Source organism: Alligator sinensis, unplaced genomic scaffold (genome assembly GCF_000455745.1).
Source record: "Alligator sinensis unplaced genomic scaffold, ASM45574v1 scaffold690_2, whole genome shotgun sequence".
Classification (NCBI taxonomy): Eukaryota; Metazoa; Chordata; order Crocodylia; family Alligatoridae; genus Alligator; species Alligator sinensis.
This window is the reverse complement of record NW_005843265.1, coordinates 69602-86761: the sequence shown is the minus strand read 5'-3', so window position 1 is coordinate 86761 and position 17160 is coordinate 69602. Positions and strand designations below refer to the sequence as shown.

The 17160-nt window shown below is 42.0% G+C and overlaps 2 protein-coding genes across 2 annotated transcripts in view; both read right to left on the bottom strand.

The window, feature by feature from the left end:
* The window catches only part of DYNLRB1 (dynein light chain roadblock-type 1), a 13845-nt gene extending 13658 nt beyond the window's left edge, over positions 1 to 187 (bottom strand). The window contains exon 1 of the mRNA XM_006038147.3: positions 60 to 187. Within this exon, the coding sequence (XP_006038209.1) occupies positions 60 to 62 (3 nt within the window). The 5' untranslated portion in view covers positions 63 to 187. The remainder of the gene's footprint in view (positions 1 to 59) is intronic.
* Positions 188 to 3350: 3163 nt separating this feature from the next.
* ITCH (itchy E3 ubiquitin protein ligase) overlaps positions 3351 to 17160 on the bottom strand; it is a gene marked incomplete at its 5' end in the record, with an annotated part of 79964 nt that continues 66154 nt past the window's right edge. The window contains 5 exons of the mRNA XM_014527023.2: positions 3351 to 7595; positions 10582 to 10654; positions 11106 to 11202; positions 13852 to 13956; positions 15190 to 15310. Of these exons, the coding sequence (XP_014382509.1) occupies positions 7496 to 7595; positions 10582 to 10654; positions 11106 to 11202; positions 13852 to 13956; positions 15190 to 15310 (496 nt within the window). The remainder of the gene's footprint in view (positions 7596 to 10581; positions 10655 to 11105; positions 11203 to 13851; positions 13957 to 15189; positions 15311 to 17160) is intronic.

Below are 17160 nucleotides of genomic sequence, written 5' to 3'. Positions count from 1 at the left end.
CCTCGCCGCCCCGCAGCCCCTGGGCCGACGTGTCCACCCGCGCCTGCCCCCACGCTCACCATGGCGGACAGGACGGGACAAACCTTCCCCACAGCCGCCGCCCCAGCAAAGCCTTGTCACGACTCCAGCGCGCATGCGCACCCGAGCCGGGGACACGGGACTCCGCCACCCAATGGCTCGCGCGAAGAGGCGGTGGGAGGCGGGACTAGGCAGCGTGCATCATTTCCTCCGCTGCCCCGGAAGCGGACTTAACACCAGCGATTCTCCCGGAAGAGGCGGGGCCGGGCCGGGCCGGGGCTTCAGCCCAGCAGCGGGCAATTATTTCGGGTGGAGGGTCGCTTACTGAGTTTTGGCAAGCCATTGAGGGCTGCGTGACAGGCAGCCACGGCAGATAAATATCTATTTTTAAAAATTTTTAGGGGCCCTGCGGGCCAGATAGAATAGCCTGGCAGGGCGCTTCCGGCCTGTGGGCCGCACTCTGCCCAGCCCTGTTCTAGGAGCTCATCTCCCGCCTGCCGCGCCCGGCCGAGAGCCAGTGATGGGCGAACGCTTGTGGGCCGGCCCCTGCAGCCGGCAGCAGCTCCAGAGTTGTTGAAGTTGTCTCGCAGTGTCCGCTCGCCCCTGCCCTGGCTGGAGTATGGGGGCGCTGATGGTACCGGCGGGAGGGAGCGGAGCGTGGGTTTGTCCCCAAACGGGAGCACAATTTGGGATCGCCCAGTGCGAGCCCCGTCATGCTGCCCCCTGCGCTCGGGCGCGCTGCAGTTACTTCCATCTGCTGCTTTGAGCGGCTTCCCACGCGGAAACTGATATTGGTCTCTGTGTGCCCTGCGCCTCCTGTCCTAGCTGATGGCGACAGCCTGAGGCAGCAGTTCTGCTCTCCTTCCACATGGCTACTGTCAGGGGTCAGCCCATCAGCTTCTTAGAGAAGCAGTGCAGATTACTGGCATCTAAGCTTCCCGTGTGATGAAAGGGCAGTTCTCCCTCACCTTTTTGCACTCAGCAAACACCTATGCTGTTGTCTGTCCAGTGTATTAAACATCTAGCTTTTTAGATGTTTAAAAAACATGTGCTGCCTTTATGACATTTTCCCTGAAACCATGATCTATTGTCCATCTATAGTAAGGGCAAGGTAAATGGTTTATAGCTTAGATTCTGGGATCAAAGATCTAGGTGATTTAGCGTCATTATTTTGTATACATCAGTGTCATTCCACTGGAAGAACATAACATAACCATGCCCTCCTGCTGCCTATGCTGTCATATTCAGAGAATATGTTAGCAAGTTTGGTAACAAGAAGTAAACTGGACTTCACCTGAAGGCCCCATAGCCTGTGCTGTAGTATGATGCCTGTGGCAGGTCTGCACATCATCTCAATTTCTTTATGCACTATTTAATACCCTGTCCATTTCCCACTTTCAATCCTGACTTTGTGCCATTTTTCACACCTTGTTCTGTGCTTGGAACACCTTCCCCATTCAAGTTTGAGTCATCGCTCTTCACATCAGAGCCTTGGATAAGGAATCAAAGATTTTGATGTCAAGATTTCAGTAGGAAGTCAGCATGTGGCTTGCTCTTTGAGATTCTCAGCCTTAGGTCATCCATAATGCCTCACAGGAAGAAAAACCTAAAGGTAAAATGAGAAGAAAGTTTTTATTTGTCCTCTAGGCTTCTTGGCACATCTGGTCATCCCTTTGTGTTCAGATCATGGATTTTGGGGGGGACAGGTTGTCATGCTTGTACAGCACTGACAATAAAACAACAGGCCAGCTGAAGCCCTGGAAAAAAGCATGCTCCTGTTGCTGAGCAGGGCATAAGGATTGCTAACCACATGCATTCAAAAATCAAATTAATCAGCCCCCACCTGCAAAATCATGAGATTCACTTGAAAAGATGGGAAGCTTTTAAAAAAAAATTCAAGCTGGGGATTCACCTTCTGGATTCTGGTCATACAATTGAGATGAGGAACTGCACTGAAAATAGGAATGCAGCTAAAAACTGATGAAAGCAGTACTAGCTGATATAAAATACACAGGACAGCAACATTTTGGTAGTCTCTTCCTCCTATTTTACCAACTTGTTCAAGTTCTTTATTTGGAATCTATTTTGTGGTGTTGCTGAGATGCTATTAGCAAGCTAGCAGTTTTGGAACAGGAAACCAACACTGCCTAATCAGCTCATGAGGTAGGGAATAATGTTTATAACATGTTGACATTTCCAGCAGGAGTGACTAGCTTCTCTGTTGAGATGAATTCTGCTAAACATATTTTAATAAAGCCTTTCCACTGCTTTATAATGATCACAAACATTGTTCTCCAGCATTGTAGAAAAAAAAAAGATAAACATCATTGGTTGCAGATTTTTTTTTAACCACCATGCTAGAGAACATTGTGTAGGAAACAGCTGCAGTGCTGGAGAAATGAACTAGTGATGTAAGGTCCTTTTTGAAAATAGGATGTGCTGTAGCAGATCAGTTGATGCATCTGTTATGTCTGGAATTGAGCAGGATTTGATCTGCTATCTGATGCTTTGGAGAAAGTAGGAACCCCCTCTGACAAATCCTTTAAACAACTTTGCAGTCTGTGGATATGATGGGGGCAAGGCTGGGCAGAGGAGCATATTCAAGTGAAGATTCACCCTTGCTCTGATAGAATACAACAGGATGGAACTGTTACTTTCATGAGGACATGAAATAATCCTGCAGGAAAGGGAGAGAATGGGTCACTTAGCCCAGGCTGATGTGAAGGTCCTAGCATTTTTGAACCAGTACTTAACTTGATACTACAGCAGTACACTGGGACCAAAAGGTTGAATTTGTGCCAAAGACTGTTCTACCCCCATAGAACTCTGCACTAGAATTTCATTGATCCTCCCAGACAGTGGAGTCCTAACCACAGGTAATTACATAGTTAATCAAAATTAGCCAGACAAAACTAGCTATAAGTTAGCTAACAGGTCTGAATCTAGTTAATGGTTGTCATCTCTAGGCTAGGCTTATGCAGCTTCATCACAGATGGTAATATCCCTTCTCCTGTTAGTTGTGTGTCCATTCTCATTCCCCATCCCCCAGCTTTAGTCTGCACAAACCCTGCAAATCTTGAAGAGTTTTCTAGAAAAGTCTCAGTGAGGTCAACATTATTTTGTACCAAATTGTATAGGGATATGCAGGAAAAAAAACAAATAGGATGAGGCCCCATGAAACTACATCCTACCATTTAATGTTTTAAATGAAGGAGCTAGGGAACTTGCATAATATCAATAATGCAGAAGTAGCATAAAAATACAGCTTAGTCTGTCTTGTGCTAAAACATGTTCCTTCATATAACTATTTTATTTTCCTGTCCACACAGGTTCCAAGAAGAACTGTAACATTAGGTCACAATCATGCAAAGAGGCAAAATTGGTAATGCTGAAGATGTCATGCAGTCTTTTCTTATGTCATCTCCCTTCACTTCAAGGTCTAGATCACTCTCTTCTCAACCTTTTTAGACTCAAGTCACTACTTAGAGAATGCCAGCTCTTGGTTTTCACTCTTTTTTACTACAGAAAAACAATGGAGCAATTCTTTATGTTGCAAAGAACTCAGAAAGACCCCAACAAATCAGAATGTTTTTGACACTATGAATGCCTATTTGAAATCTCTCAGTTTATCTTGTGAATTATACTTGTGCAATTTACAGTGCTAACAAGACATGGTGCCCCTGAAAAGATCTCAAGGAAACCCATGGCAGCACTTTAGTTGAGGATCAGTGGTCTAGACTTGGTCCTTTTGAGGTTCTGCAGTGTACTCAGAACTGAACTGTTGACAGACCAACATTCTCATCAAAGGTGGGATCCAAGGGTTATAAAAAAACAATTCAGAGATTTGGGATAAAGTAACTTCTAAGTTATGGCTGTGACCAAATCATTCATACTCTAAAACAAACCTGGAATAACATGATTACTTCACTGAGTTAACAATGGCAAAATTGTTCATGTAAGTGAACTGTTTCCAAGCAGACTTGCTAAGTAGAAGGTTTCAAACCAGCTTAAAAGGAAAGAAGAGAAGACAAATTCAATTTAATTTCAAACAATTTTCATACCAGCAAGGAATGATGACAGGAAGACCAGCTCTTTAAGTACTTTTATAAAAGTATTTGACTTACTGAGATACTGTTACAGTTACCTGAGTATTTCAAATTACAGTTCAAGGAAAATTCAACAATAGAATTTCAGTACAGTATTTTACAATCCAGTGCTGCTGATCCCTGTTCATGTACTAGTTTGCTAGAGCACATATACATAAACTAAGGTTCTGAAAGAAAATGAAGAGACATCATATAAAAGGGGCTGGAGATACCAATATGGTGGATGGAATTTAAATTACAAATCCAGTGCAGAAAGTAGGAAAAACATGAATCAAGAGGAAGGAAGAATACCATAGTTTACTTTTTCAATATAATAAAAATATCAGTAAGTTGCTCACAAATTTAAATTTATTTTTTTTTACATAAGCAAATGGATACATTAAAAATATATAACATTTCATAGCAAATTTAAAGTAATGACTTATTTACTGCACGTTTCATTAATATTTTAATATTTCCTGAGCAACTAAAAAAATAAGGCCTTTTCCGATTGGATCAGTTGGTATTCCTGAACACACCAGAGGCAGAATATCAGATCACAGGCTGCTATTCATCTTAAGAAATTCAGATATATATTCAAGAATCTCTTTTGTAAATTGTACTGGGAGTCCAAAGTCAGTATGGCTTATCACCTGGCACACCACTTTGTGGGCTTATTCCCATCTCCCCCAGTTCCCCACAAAGAGCAGAAGAGTGCACCAATTACTCATATTATTTTCTTTTTATTTCAACATAACATGCTGTAAAAAATTAACAGATGTTAGCATTGACAATGCTTACAAAGCAAAATGTGTTTTAAAAGCAATTTTTAATTTGGATTTCAGAAATATTGCTAATTTAACATTTAGAATAAACCTATATTTAAATGTTAACATTCTGGCCAAAGGTTCAATATTTCACTTTACAAATTTATTTGTCGGTAAAGTATTTTCTATTTGCAATATTTGCACATGACTTCTGGTGTTTGGGATATCCAGCCCCCTTTTCCCCCCACTCTAATACAGCAGTGAAGACATATAAACATGCCATTTAAATTAAAGGAAGAAATGGAATAAGTGGAATCCCAGATTGCAAAAATATATACAAGCATTTACCTTTTTTCTGAACTAAACATTTCAACCATAAAAATATTTAACAGCCGCACCCTATAGAACTAGGGCTATGGCTATTTCAATTATAACTATTCTTTATTTAAAAAATATAGGGCAGAAAGCCTTTTGGGTGATATTTGTACATTAACAATATTTCTAGGTCCCTACATTAATCATGAAACTTTATGTAGAACATAAACTATATTCCATAGCTTAATCTTGCATTATTTTTATTAATTTAATTTTCTCTCTCCTGTAAATATGTTAGATAACTAGACTTCATTATAAGAATTATCAACAGAAAGTAACTTCATTATAAGAATTATCAACAGAAAATATTTATAAGGCGTTTTTTCTTTCTACATAAGACATATGTTGCAAAATAGCCATCAGATGTTTTGGTAGTTGGCGGATGTACCTCCAGGTAAGACAATGATGTCAGATCTTTTGTCACCCACCAATAAAATGATAGAAGTGGGTCATTTCTGTAAAATCAACAATTCTTTTACAGGCATTTCTTAGAATATCTTAGGTAAAACACTCAGGGATCTAATTATTCTCCCTTACAAGACACACTGAGGGAGAATTGATCCCTTTACATGATCTGGGACAGAAAAACCTCACAGGAAATCAAGTTATAAAACGTTAGTGTTCTGGCTCTCTAGCCCTGGATCAGCCTTTCCTTCTTGGGGTTTAGATGGTAGGGATAACAGGAATGAAACATATTTTCTCCCAAGATGGAAGTTCAGACTTACAGTTCCCCATTTGTCCAGTTCCAGCTCTAATATTAGAAGCTTCTCAAATGGCTTCTATTGCTAGTCTTACACTGCAAGATATTCATTAGCATGAACTATTGCCATTTCAAGTGCCATCTCTCTTTCTATAGATCCTATTGGAATTTAATAATCTGAAGGGAGGGAAAGACAAAGGAGAAAGTTTACCATACCCAGAAAGTGCATTCTTTCCAAAAGGGGAAGTACAATGTAAAATGCCAGATAATTCAAATACTAGTGAATTATAAGTGGAAGTAAAAGATGCATCAGTCCAAATCAGAGTAAGTAAACACTAGAACAGTTACTATTTAAAGGCAGCTCAGGGATGAGTTAGCCTGAAGTTAGTTTAAACGTCTTGAGAATTGTTGAATTTCTGGATACAGGAACATACAGAAGTCTAATCGGGGCCAAAACCTTCTAAATTGTGACAGTCTGTAAGCCAAGTATTGCATGTGATTTTTCCACCAAAATGTTAAATGACAGAAATTTGAGGCTGTTTTATAGCCACATTTTAGAATCCAACTGCACTGCTATACTTCTTCCTGACACCAGATAAAACCTTACAAGAAACCATATGATTGGAAAACTTAACAGTAACATCAAGTCTACTTCCCATTAATACAATTTGACAGGAAACAGCAATCTACTAACAGGACTCTAATCAGTGCATTTCCTTGCAATCCCAGGTGGTCCTGTGTTTTGCAAGATGTGTGTTAAAGTACCACAGTGTTAATGTTGCACATGAAGTTGTGTTTGTGCATGCCTGCATATGCATGTATTACACAGAAAAGTATTAAAATTGTTTTGAGATGGGAGAGGTCACACAAAATGTACCAATAAACTTTGGCAGGCATAGAAATATGCTAGAATTAATAGGACATTTTAAGAACAAAAAAAGATATGCCCTGGACTTGTGCCATAGTTCTTTACATCTTAACAATGGTTTGAATCAAATCTGACATGAGCAAACTCCAGCATGGGAAAAACAGGCCAATCTTGAACTAGAAACAAGAGCATAAGTAATGGAATCTGCTTAAAGTAAGTACCCAGAGGCTGATTACAAGCTGGCTCTAATAACACTGGTGTAAAGAGGCTTATGAGAATGCTGCAGCATTGCAGCTACCAATGGACTTCCCAGTGCATCAGTAGCAAAAAATGCTACTCAAAAGGAAAGACAGACTAGTTTTAAAAAACTGTCATTAAGGACACATTCCAATTCATGGACCATGAAATAAAGCAGTGCTCAGAGCTGTTTTAAATCTCTAGTTAGGTCAGATTTCATTTGCAGCCGTATCATTTGCAGGTTTGATTTCTGGAAGTGCTCAGTGGAAATCCAGAAGTAATGGGGATAAAATCTGAGAAAACATCCATTTACTTACACATGAGTAATTGTTTAAATAAATCCAGGTCAAGTCTACTTTACAATGGGTGTGCAACAAGCAGGACATGAAGAATGCAAATTGCACATTGACATAGCATTCTTCAAGGTGCAAATTCACACAGGTGGTTACTCTTGCCCAAAACCTTCTGTTTCTTCAATTGCAAACAATAATTTTTCTTTCATCTGTTCATAACTCTTATAAGGTGGCAGATCCAAGCGGTTGAAACTGAAAATAAAAAATAGCTTGAGTACTAGGATGGGAATATAAAACCCCCCAAATCCCACAAACCAAACATGACTGTTCCATTGTTCCATTAACAGCTGAGCCATGAATATAAATGAACAAACATACAGGATATTTTTAACACCCTACAATCCAGAGTGGAAATGATACTGAGTTCACAGGTATTTATTTTGTAGTTAGATGGAAGAAAACCCCTAAAATATACTTTTCATTGCATCTGACTTACCAGACTGTTGCCTGTGAAAGTTTACACCTTTCTGAATCAGTCTCTAAGGCCAGGTACAGATGTTACACTTTTACCGGTAAAAGTGACTGGAAACTAGTCTATACCCATAACAGAAGAGAAGTTTGGCGCACAGACTGGTTTAGAAATGGCAGAACCTGGTCTAAGATTTGCATCTCCCAAACTCACCGTTCATGTTGTTCTGTTGCTTACAGGAAAACATGCAACTTAGATTCCACCTTGGGCTTTTTGAATGCATATACCTATCCTAAGATACTATCCTGCCTTTCCTTCTGCTTTGTTTCAGACTAACACAGCTAACTACCTCTCTCTGAAAATTAACTGAAAGCCAGGGGTCTGCACATCGTCGAAAGATGACTAGGGAATGAGAGTCGTTTTTTGGGTGCAAAGCTTGACACACTTTATAAGAGCCTTATTTCCTACAGTTACAGTGGAGTTGACTACCAAATAAGATTCCCAATTTAAAGTATCCAATGTTGGCTACTCTATATTAGTCATTTTTGAAAATGTAATCCCTGAATATTTTGCACTAGTTCAAAATTACTTATTTTAAAACTAGATGCCCCAGGGTCAATGACCACACTGCTTTTTCAAGAAATGTTCTTACACAAGACAGCTGGCTGGGAGCTAAAATTAAGGCCTTGTTTACAGGAAGTCCAGTGGTATGGGAAGGACCTGCTGTACAATAAAATACTTGGAATCAGAATTGCAACTATTCATACTTTCTGATTATCCTCAGCCCTTTTGTCCCATATTTTATTGCGACTAATGTGCCTGTATCTCTACTCATAGCATGAAAAGTCTTTTAGGCCTGTGCGAAGCGGCAAGTATTTGCTTTGGATTCGACCAATTTGGAGGACAGTGATTCAATTCAGAGATTCGAATCACAGTCCTGATTTGAAGTGGCCGAATCAGATCTGAAAGATTCGGTTGCTGCTCTGGAGATTTGGCCATAGACTAAAGAGGCAGCTGACACAGCTGCTACCAGCTGGTATGTCTGTTGTCTGCTGGGGTTGGGGGGGGAAGGAAGGGGCGTGGGGGAGGGAGGGATTGGGGCTGGGACAAGCTACCCAGCCGGGGCAAGGTGGGGCTTGTTGCTGGGGCAGGGGGGTGTGAGATTCGGACGTGGCAGTGCTCAGAGCGGAGGCTCTGCCCTGCTACCACCTGCCAAGTCAGGGTGGGGTGCAGGTACAGCTTGCTCCAGGTGAAGTGGGGCAAATGGCAGCAGTGCATAGCCCCCACTCCCAACACCTGTGTACCCCTGCACTGGCGGGCAAGTGGTGGCAGGGCAAAGTCCCCGGTCCCAGTGCTGATGTGGGCGCAGCAGTGCTGGGAATGGGGGCTATGCCCTGCTGAGCAAGCACAACAGGGCAGAGACCCTGCTTCCAGCTCTGCTGTGCCTGCATCAGTGCTGGGAGTGGGGACTCCGCCCTGTCACTGCTTGCCAGCTGGCATGGAGAGGCCAGGCACTGCCACTGCTTGCCAGCCGGTGCGAAAGGGTGCAGGATGCAGGTGCCTCAGCTCTGGGAGCAGGGGCTCTGTCCTGCCATGACTTATCCGGCCAGGGTGGCGGGCTGTGGGTGCAACAGCACTGGCTATGCCCTCCTGTCACTTGCCCCCTTCTGCCCAGAGTGAGCCCCTACTCTGAGCACCCCCCTGCCTCCCTCCCCAGCTCGGCAGCTTGTCTCAACCCCAGCCCCAATCCCTCCCTCCCCCATGCCCCTTTTTTCCCTCCTCCCCCAACTCCAAAAGATTTATCAGCTGGAGGCAGCTGTTTCAGCTGCCTGTTTAGTCTATGGCCAGATTGCCAAATCTTTTCTGAATTGATTCAGATGCTTCAAATCGATTTGGAGCTTTTAATTGGTCTCCTGATTCGATTTGGATTCGGAGATTCAGTCCCCGAATTGGACCGAATTGCCTCTGAATCAAATCGCCTACCAAAGCTTTGCACAGCCCTAGTATGCATCACTTGTTCCTTCTCTTGATGACCTCTGATGAATGACATACAACATAAATTTCTGGCATCTTTCCATGTCTATCCAGATGTGCCAAGCTCCATACTATCAACTGAGACAACCACAGTGTCTATCTAGCTGCAGAAGGGAACTAATTAGGATTGTCTGATGCTCACCAGTTTCCTCTTAGTTCCACACACAACACACTTCCGCAGCATGCAGTGTTTGCTACTGCTAGTTAGGAAAACCACTGTGGGAGACAACTTCAGAAATGCATACCATAAAAAAAACAAGCGAGTCCTAATGCTGATTCCTTACCCCATGGAGGTCTAAAATATAGCCTGTGCACCAGATCCAGCCCACGGAGCCACATCACTTGGCCCATGGCGCTTGAGTGGATCTATATGCCATGTGTATCAGACTAGGCCTGTGTGCAGGGCCTGGGACCCAGGCTGCACATGGCACCGACTCCAAGACCTGCATTGCACACACGTGGGGCCAGTCTGGGACCTATATGCCCTTCTCCACATGTTGGACTCGGTGCCAGCGGTGCCTGCTTTGGCTGGTTCAGGATGTCAACTGCATGCAGTGCCTGCTCCAGCTGGTCTGGGGTGGCTGCTACATGCAACATGGGTCTCACAGTGGCTGTGGGATCTGGCATGTGGGGATGCAAGGTGTGGGGAGCAGCTCTGTTAAAATGTTATAAGTAGAGTAGTGGTTGTGGTTGCAAAGGATTATTAGAAACAATAATAATCTAACAGGTACCCACCAAGTATGACTTCTAGGTAACCAGTTTTCTTTTCCAACTTTTTCAACACAGAACTTTTGGGGTCCATTGCTCCCTGTAATAAAAATCAAGCATTTTAAAAAAAGTGTTCATTAATATTTGTAGTTGGCATAAGAATGTGTAGGTTATATCTTACTTTTCTTAAGATGTCAGATAATTAATATATCAAATATAAAGCATCTCAGTAAGACAGGATTATCTTTAGGGGACAACAGAAGAATAAAGACATCAGCCTCCAATTACTCATTTCTATCCAGATCAACTACCTACATGGTAAAATACACAAACTAAAAGAAACACACTTGAAGGAGGTATAACAGCACTAGAGACTGATAATATGTTTTTTTCCAGACTTGTAATTTAATTACAAGAGGAATTTATGAGACTAGCTAAAGTAAATATATTTTGTACAATTCATGATAAAAGAAGCTGGTCATAAATAATCAAACAGTACTTCTTTCATTTTAAAATATTAGATAATATATTAGAAGGATTCTTCTGCATACCCATGAGGTCAGCAAATCCTCCAACTGGTAATCTGCACGTGCCAGTAACAAACTGCAATAGTCTCATTCTCTTCTCATTGTCAATTTCTTTTACAAACTGTAAGAAGATGCATATGAAACAGATATAGGTACATATTCTACACACACAATATTTTCAAAAAGAGCATCAATTATTATACATTAACAAATTAATTACAATACTGTGAAAAGCTTCCACAGAAGTAATAATTTATACTTTACACGCTGCTTTTAATGTATTAGACAGCAACTCACAAAATTGGAACATTATCATCTCCACTTAAGAGATTTCATAGACATTAGGGGCTGGAAGGGAGCTCGTGAGATTGAGTCCAGCCCCCCTGCCGTAGGCAGCAAGTCTACTGAGGTCAAATGATCCCAGCAAGATACGCATTCAAACACCTTTTGAATGAGTCCAGAGTAGGTGCTTGCACCACCTCTGGGGGGAGTCTGTTCCAGACCCGTGACACACGGACTGTAAAAGAAGTTTTTTCTTATGTCCAGTCTAAATCAGCCTTCCAGGCGTTTGTGGCTGTTAGACCTTGTTATCTCTTGGGGAGCCCTGGTGAACAACTGTTCTCCCAGGTCCTGATGCACCCCCCTTATATACTTGTAGGCTGCCACCAAGTCCCCCACTGAACCTTCTCTTCTCCAGGCTGAAGAGTCCCAAGTCCCTTAGCCTCTCCTCATAAGGCTTGCCCTCTTGCCCTTTGATCAGATGAGAGGAGTAGGGGGTGGAGGCTAGGTAGCATGGGTATGTAGGTGACTTTGAAGCCATTAATTTCCATTTAATACAATAATGCAATCACCTCCACTTGGAATAATATACACTTGATATTCTTTGATCACTGGCTGAAAAACCTATGCATCTATTGTTATAACAGGAATGTAGTCTCCCTTGGAATATACTTTCACTGTGGTGGCTGTATTAATAACGGGAGATGAGGAGAATGCAAAGTAATTTTGTTAACTGGAAGATTATATTCTGGCTGGATAATTAAGCAGCGGTATATAACTCCAATAGCCAACAACCTTGTTTTCCAAGGCCATGGGAATTATAAGGGAATACATATTGTGCAGGGTCTTAAGAAACATGATGGCTATTGAGTTCTGCTTCTTCAGCTGGCATACAAATATTATTCCTTAAAGCATCGTTTTACATTTCTCTTGGAGACACTTAAGGTTGAAAATGATTTCCTGATAAGCTGAATATTCAGTCTTAACATTTATAACTTGTTTCAAACACTGGAAGTCATAGTATTGTCAGCTTGGCAAGGAGTGGCTACGATGGATAAAACAAGCAACTGGACTAGTTTAAAACGTTATTCTTCTAAGGCCAGAATAGTCAAACAGCTATTGATATTGAATACTAGCCACACGGTGATACTAAAGGCAGACAGGTGAGTGTCCTCAAGCATTAAGACAGATGGCTCCAGAAAATGTGAACTGCCAAATTAAAAAGCAAGCCATCAATAATGGGGGTAGTATATTGGGGCAAATAAAAATTCTTTATAGTTTTTAACATGGACATTAACTTTGGTTTGAAGGGTTGGCACTGAATGATTTGTTTGGCTGGATGCCACCTAGCAACTGCTACTGGACTCTGGTAGAATTGTGCAGTCTTTACAAGAAGAATATTTAAGTCTGCTTTTTGGCTGTGAATTTAGTGGAAGGCTTTTAAATTTCCTGGGTGTCATGGGATTGTGGCATACAATGACAGATGGCTTGGATCAGTTCTAATAAACTTTACAGGGAGAGGACGTTTTGGGTTGTTGTCCAATCCTCCTCCTTGTGTTAGCATTGGTTTCAACTGGTGTGGTGATTACTTGTCACAACCTCTGGATGAATGAAATAATTGATCAAAAATGGTAGCTTATGCTCAGGGTAACATCTATGATTGACCTATGTGGCAAAGATTGCACATGTCCTGTTAACTGAAGGTGGTTAGGCATTTTTCTTGTAAAATTCTCTGGGCACATGTCAATACCTGATCTGGCAGCCACTCTAGCCAGCCTGGTGCCTGTGGTGCTGATCCTGGAGTGGCTAGAACAGGTACCACATGCAGTGTAGTCTAACCAGAGCAGCAACTGTGCGCAATGGCTGCCCAGAACATGCAGCATCTGGTGCTCAACCCAGCTACCCTACGACTGTGCAACAAGTGGTACCTGCTTCAACCAATCTGGGACCTGCACTGCATACATTGTGTGCTGTGTTGGTCCTATACCAGCTGGAAAGGGTGTTGTTTGCACTGTGTCCTAGAGCAGGCTCCATGTGCAGCACAGTCTGACTGCGGTGGCCACTACATGCAGTGCAGCTGCCATTCTGGCCAGACTTTGTCACATATGGCACCCATTCCAGCTGCCCCAAGGTCCGTTCATGTCGCGGGTGCCAGACCAGCTTGAGTGGCTGCTGGATCAGGTATGCTGGGGGAGGGTGGAGAGGAGTCCATGGGCCAAATCCAGTCCACAGACTGGTCCCATGCCACACCTTCATGCTGTGTTCTGTGGGGGTCAGATCAGACCCAGGAGTAGTGATGCGGCTGGATGGCAGGGCTCCACGGCGCTGTGTGTGACACCTCCACACTAAAAGAACTTCTTTGCCTTAACCCACATTCAAATTGCCTAGTAAAGTGCAGTAGAAGTACAGCGGTAACAGGTGTTTTGCAATTTTGATTTCTGCTCATGAAACTGTTTTACATTTTAAAGTAAAGCAGAATTCAAATACAAACCTGCCAAAACCACACAATCTGCCTGCTTGTCCTGGTGTAATGCCGGTAGATGGTATGTCTTTGCCAGTCATTCAAGTCAATCTCTTGCATTCCACATAAAAGCACCTTTTTATGGGGGAATAAACATAAATGCATAAGGTATTATTTTATTTCTATGGTTTTCACATTTGATAGCAAAGGATGCCAATTGTGCTGAACTTGGAAATACCAAATATGACTATATGTTCACTTTTTATGTGAACCTCAAGTCTATAACGCAGCTACAAAGAAGTATGTAATGTAAATGCCCTGTGGTAGACCACTGCCGTCTCCTATGTACATACCATTTTATTTTTCTTTATTAATAAAGGAAATAGAAAATTCTTTAGATATCATCAATTCTCAGATCAAGTCAGCTGTGTTAGACACTAACCTCATCTACACTTGATTTTTTATGGCTAGCTAAACCATTTTATATATTTGTTTCACCATCTGCATTGTCAGGCTACCCACATTCCTTATATGAAATTAACTTGACCTGCTAAGGTTTTTCTTTTTACATAACTTATTTATACAATAAGAGCCTAGAGAGGGCCTTTGAGAACATATGGGGAATGTGTTAAATAAAGGCTGTGTACACACATTCGAATAATCTTGGATAACTCACCCATGTTTGTTCTCCTAGTAGAAAAAACCAACCCAGAACCCTGTGTACAGACATTCAAATGCTGAGGCCCTGAAGAGTGAATAGTTTGCAGTGATGACACTGTGCAAGCAGAGGAAGGCCCTGTGCACACACCTCTGCATGCTCTGCAGGATCCCTTGCAGATGGCAGTAGTGCAGAGGGTGGCCCTGATTGGCTACCCCAGACTTCCCATGATCAGCCGGCGTTTCTCTGCAGCACGTCAGGATTATGAAGGGGGTGTCTTCTGGTCCTGCCAGCCGCAGCAAAGTCCTGCGAGCAACGCACATCTCCCTGGGGTGAGGGATGTTAGAGGACCATGTTCTCTTTTGAGAGAAGCCAGGCATTTACAGACATTTACTCTCCTAGGCGAAACTCTTCTCAGATGATTTAACTTTGGCTGTTTCCAGGTAATTTTTCTTTTGGAGTGGCCATTTTTTATTCTAAGAGAAAAATCCTGAACATCTGTACACTCATGGATTCTCTTGCGAGAGCAGTAACTCTCCCAAGAGAAAATCGAATGTCTGTATGAGGCCAAAACGTTTAACAAAACATTTTCCCACCATCAGTTACTTCAACCATCACTGAGCGTTATTCTATAAAATGGTAACTAGACATTTGCATTTTGTTAAACTTGATATCAACTGTGCCCACGAGTACCCCCAAAAATCCCTCACCTCTAGCTCCTTAGCATCAAAGTACTGCAAGTACTGTTGTGGAAGTATTTCATTGAAGCCTTCAAAGAAAGCTTGTGTCTGTTCTTCAACACCTCGGGAAAGTCTCCATTCTGCTACTAGTCTGGAAAAGGAAAATAAAAGGTGATGTGTCATTTATATGGTTCCATGCTGCCCTAATCCACATTTCTTTTGTTAGCCTATTTTGTGATGAAGACTTATAAGCTATGTTAAAGAATAGTATGGAAAGTTCTGGGGACAAAACACCATTGTAATCTGTAACCTTGTTTCAATTCAGTGCAAACCAGTATTAAAGTGAAAGTTAAAACCAACAGTTTCTGGCCACCCTGCTAAAAAGATGTAAAGGAGCTAAAAGGAGGCAGTATCTATCCAGTGCTTACACTGAAGAATGCACAGCAGTCCCTCTGTATTTAGAAAAAAAAAACAAAAACAGCTGAATATTTAATATTCTCCCCAGAAATCTTAGCCATTAACCATGAACAGGTAAAAAAATTAGGTCAAGTTGTACTGGTGAAGATAAGTAGGACTGCTAGCTTACCAAGAAACGACTATGTCCATTTGGAAAGTTCCATATTTGTGTCTGTTAATCATGAAACTTTGCTCTGTGGCAGAAACTCCACTCTCCATAAATAAAAGGGTGAAAAGCAGGCAGGAGACCCGAAGAACCTGAACCCAGGGAGAAGCAGATATTATGCTGAATTCAAGCCTAACCTGTCAGGAGAACTGGAGTCTGAAGGACAGATGGCTAATTTCTGACATTAATCCTAGCAACTCTGGAGACCTAAAGCAGGACACAGAGCAAGAGACAGTGGGAGTGTAGTGAAATCCAAGCTCTCCCTGGGTTGCTGGAAACTAGAAAACAATAGGTTTTTGCAGGTCCTGTTTTTTTTCACCTCCCCCCCATATTAATACCTTTCAAAAAAGGAATGTGGTTCCTAACCAGATGTGATTTAGAATATGTATTCAGTCACACCTTTATAAGACTTAGTGATACTTATTTACAAATGTTCAATTCAATTAGATACCTTATCATAGTTCATACATACAACATCAAATGCCTCTTCAGTAACTTATCTCCAGAGACAAATCACAGGAGTGATGAAAATGCCACCATACATTTGAAGAAATTCAGTTAATTCTATATCTGTCAGTAAGTACATTATGCATGTAGGGTAGTATTTCAGAAATGTCACATCTTAAAGTAGACAAGGTTCCTTGGGTGAATCTGATATCTTTTATTAGACCAACCCAAATAGTTGGAGAATAGTTATTAAGCAAGCTTTCGGGTTCAAAAACCCTTTGCCAGGCTAAGGAAGTTTCAGCAGTTGGTGTGTGCTCTTCCTGGATGGAATGAAAAGTAAAGAAGCCAGAGGCTGGGCTGAGGTGTCAGATGTCAGGCAGGTTATAGTGTGTCAAAAATCCAGTGGCTATATTTAGACCATGATTTTTAGTATCCAGGAGGTTGATGAAATGGAGTTCATAGGCTCGTCTCTGGGAAGTGTTGTGTAAGTTGCCTTTGAGGATCAGGACTGAGATTGGAGAGAGAGTGGTTTTCTTGTGAGAAATGTGCCACCACCGGTAATTGGGCATTTCTGTCTTTGATAGATTTCTGGTGTGTGTTCATTCTGGTGCGCAGTTGTTGTTTGGTCTCTCCTACATATTTTCCATCAGGGTATTTGGTGCATTGGATGAGGTATATTACATTTCCGGAGGTGCAGCTGTAAGATCCTGGGATGCTGATGGCTCTGTTGTGGGGTGTAGTAATTGTTGGGGTGGTGGAGACGTGTCGGCAGGTTTTGCATTTCCTGTCATGGCATGGTCTGGATCCTTTTGGTGTGTTCTGGGCTTGAGGAAGTTTGCTTCTGGTGATGAGGTTGGCGAGGTTTGGTGCTTGTCTGAAGGCTAGGATGGGTGGCTCTGGGAAGATCTTTTTAAGAATAGGGTCTCTTTCTA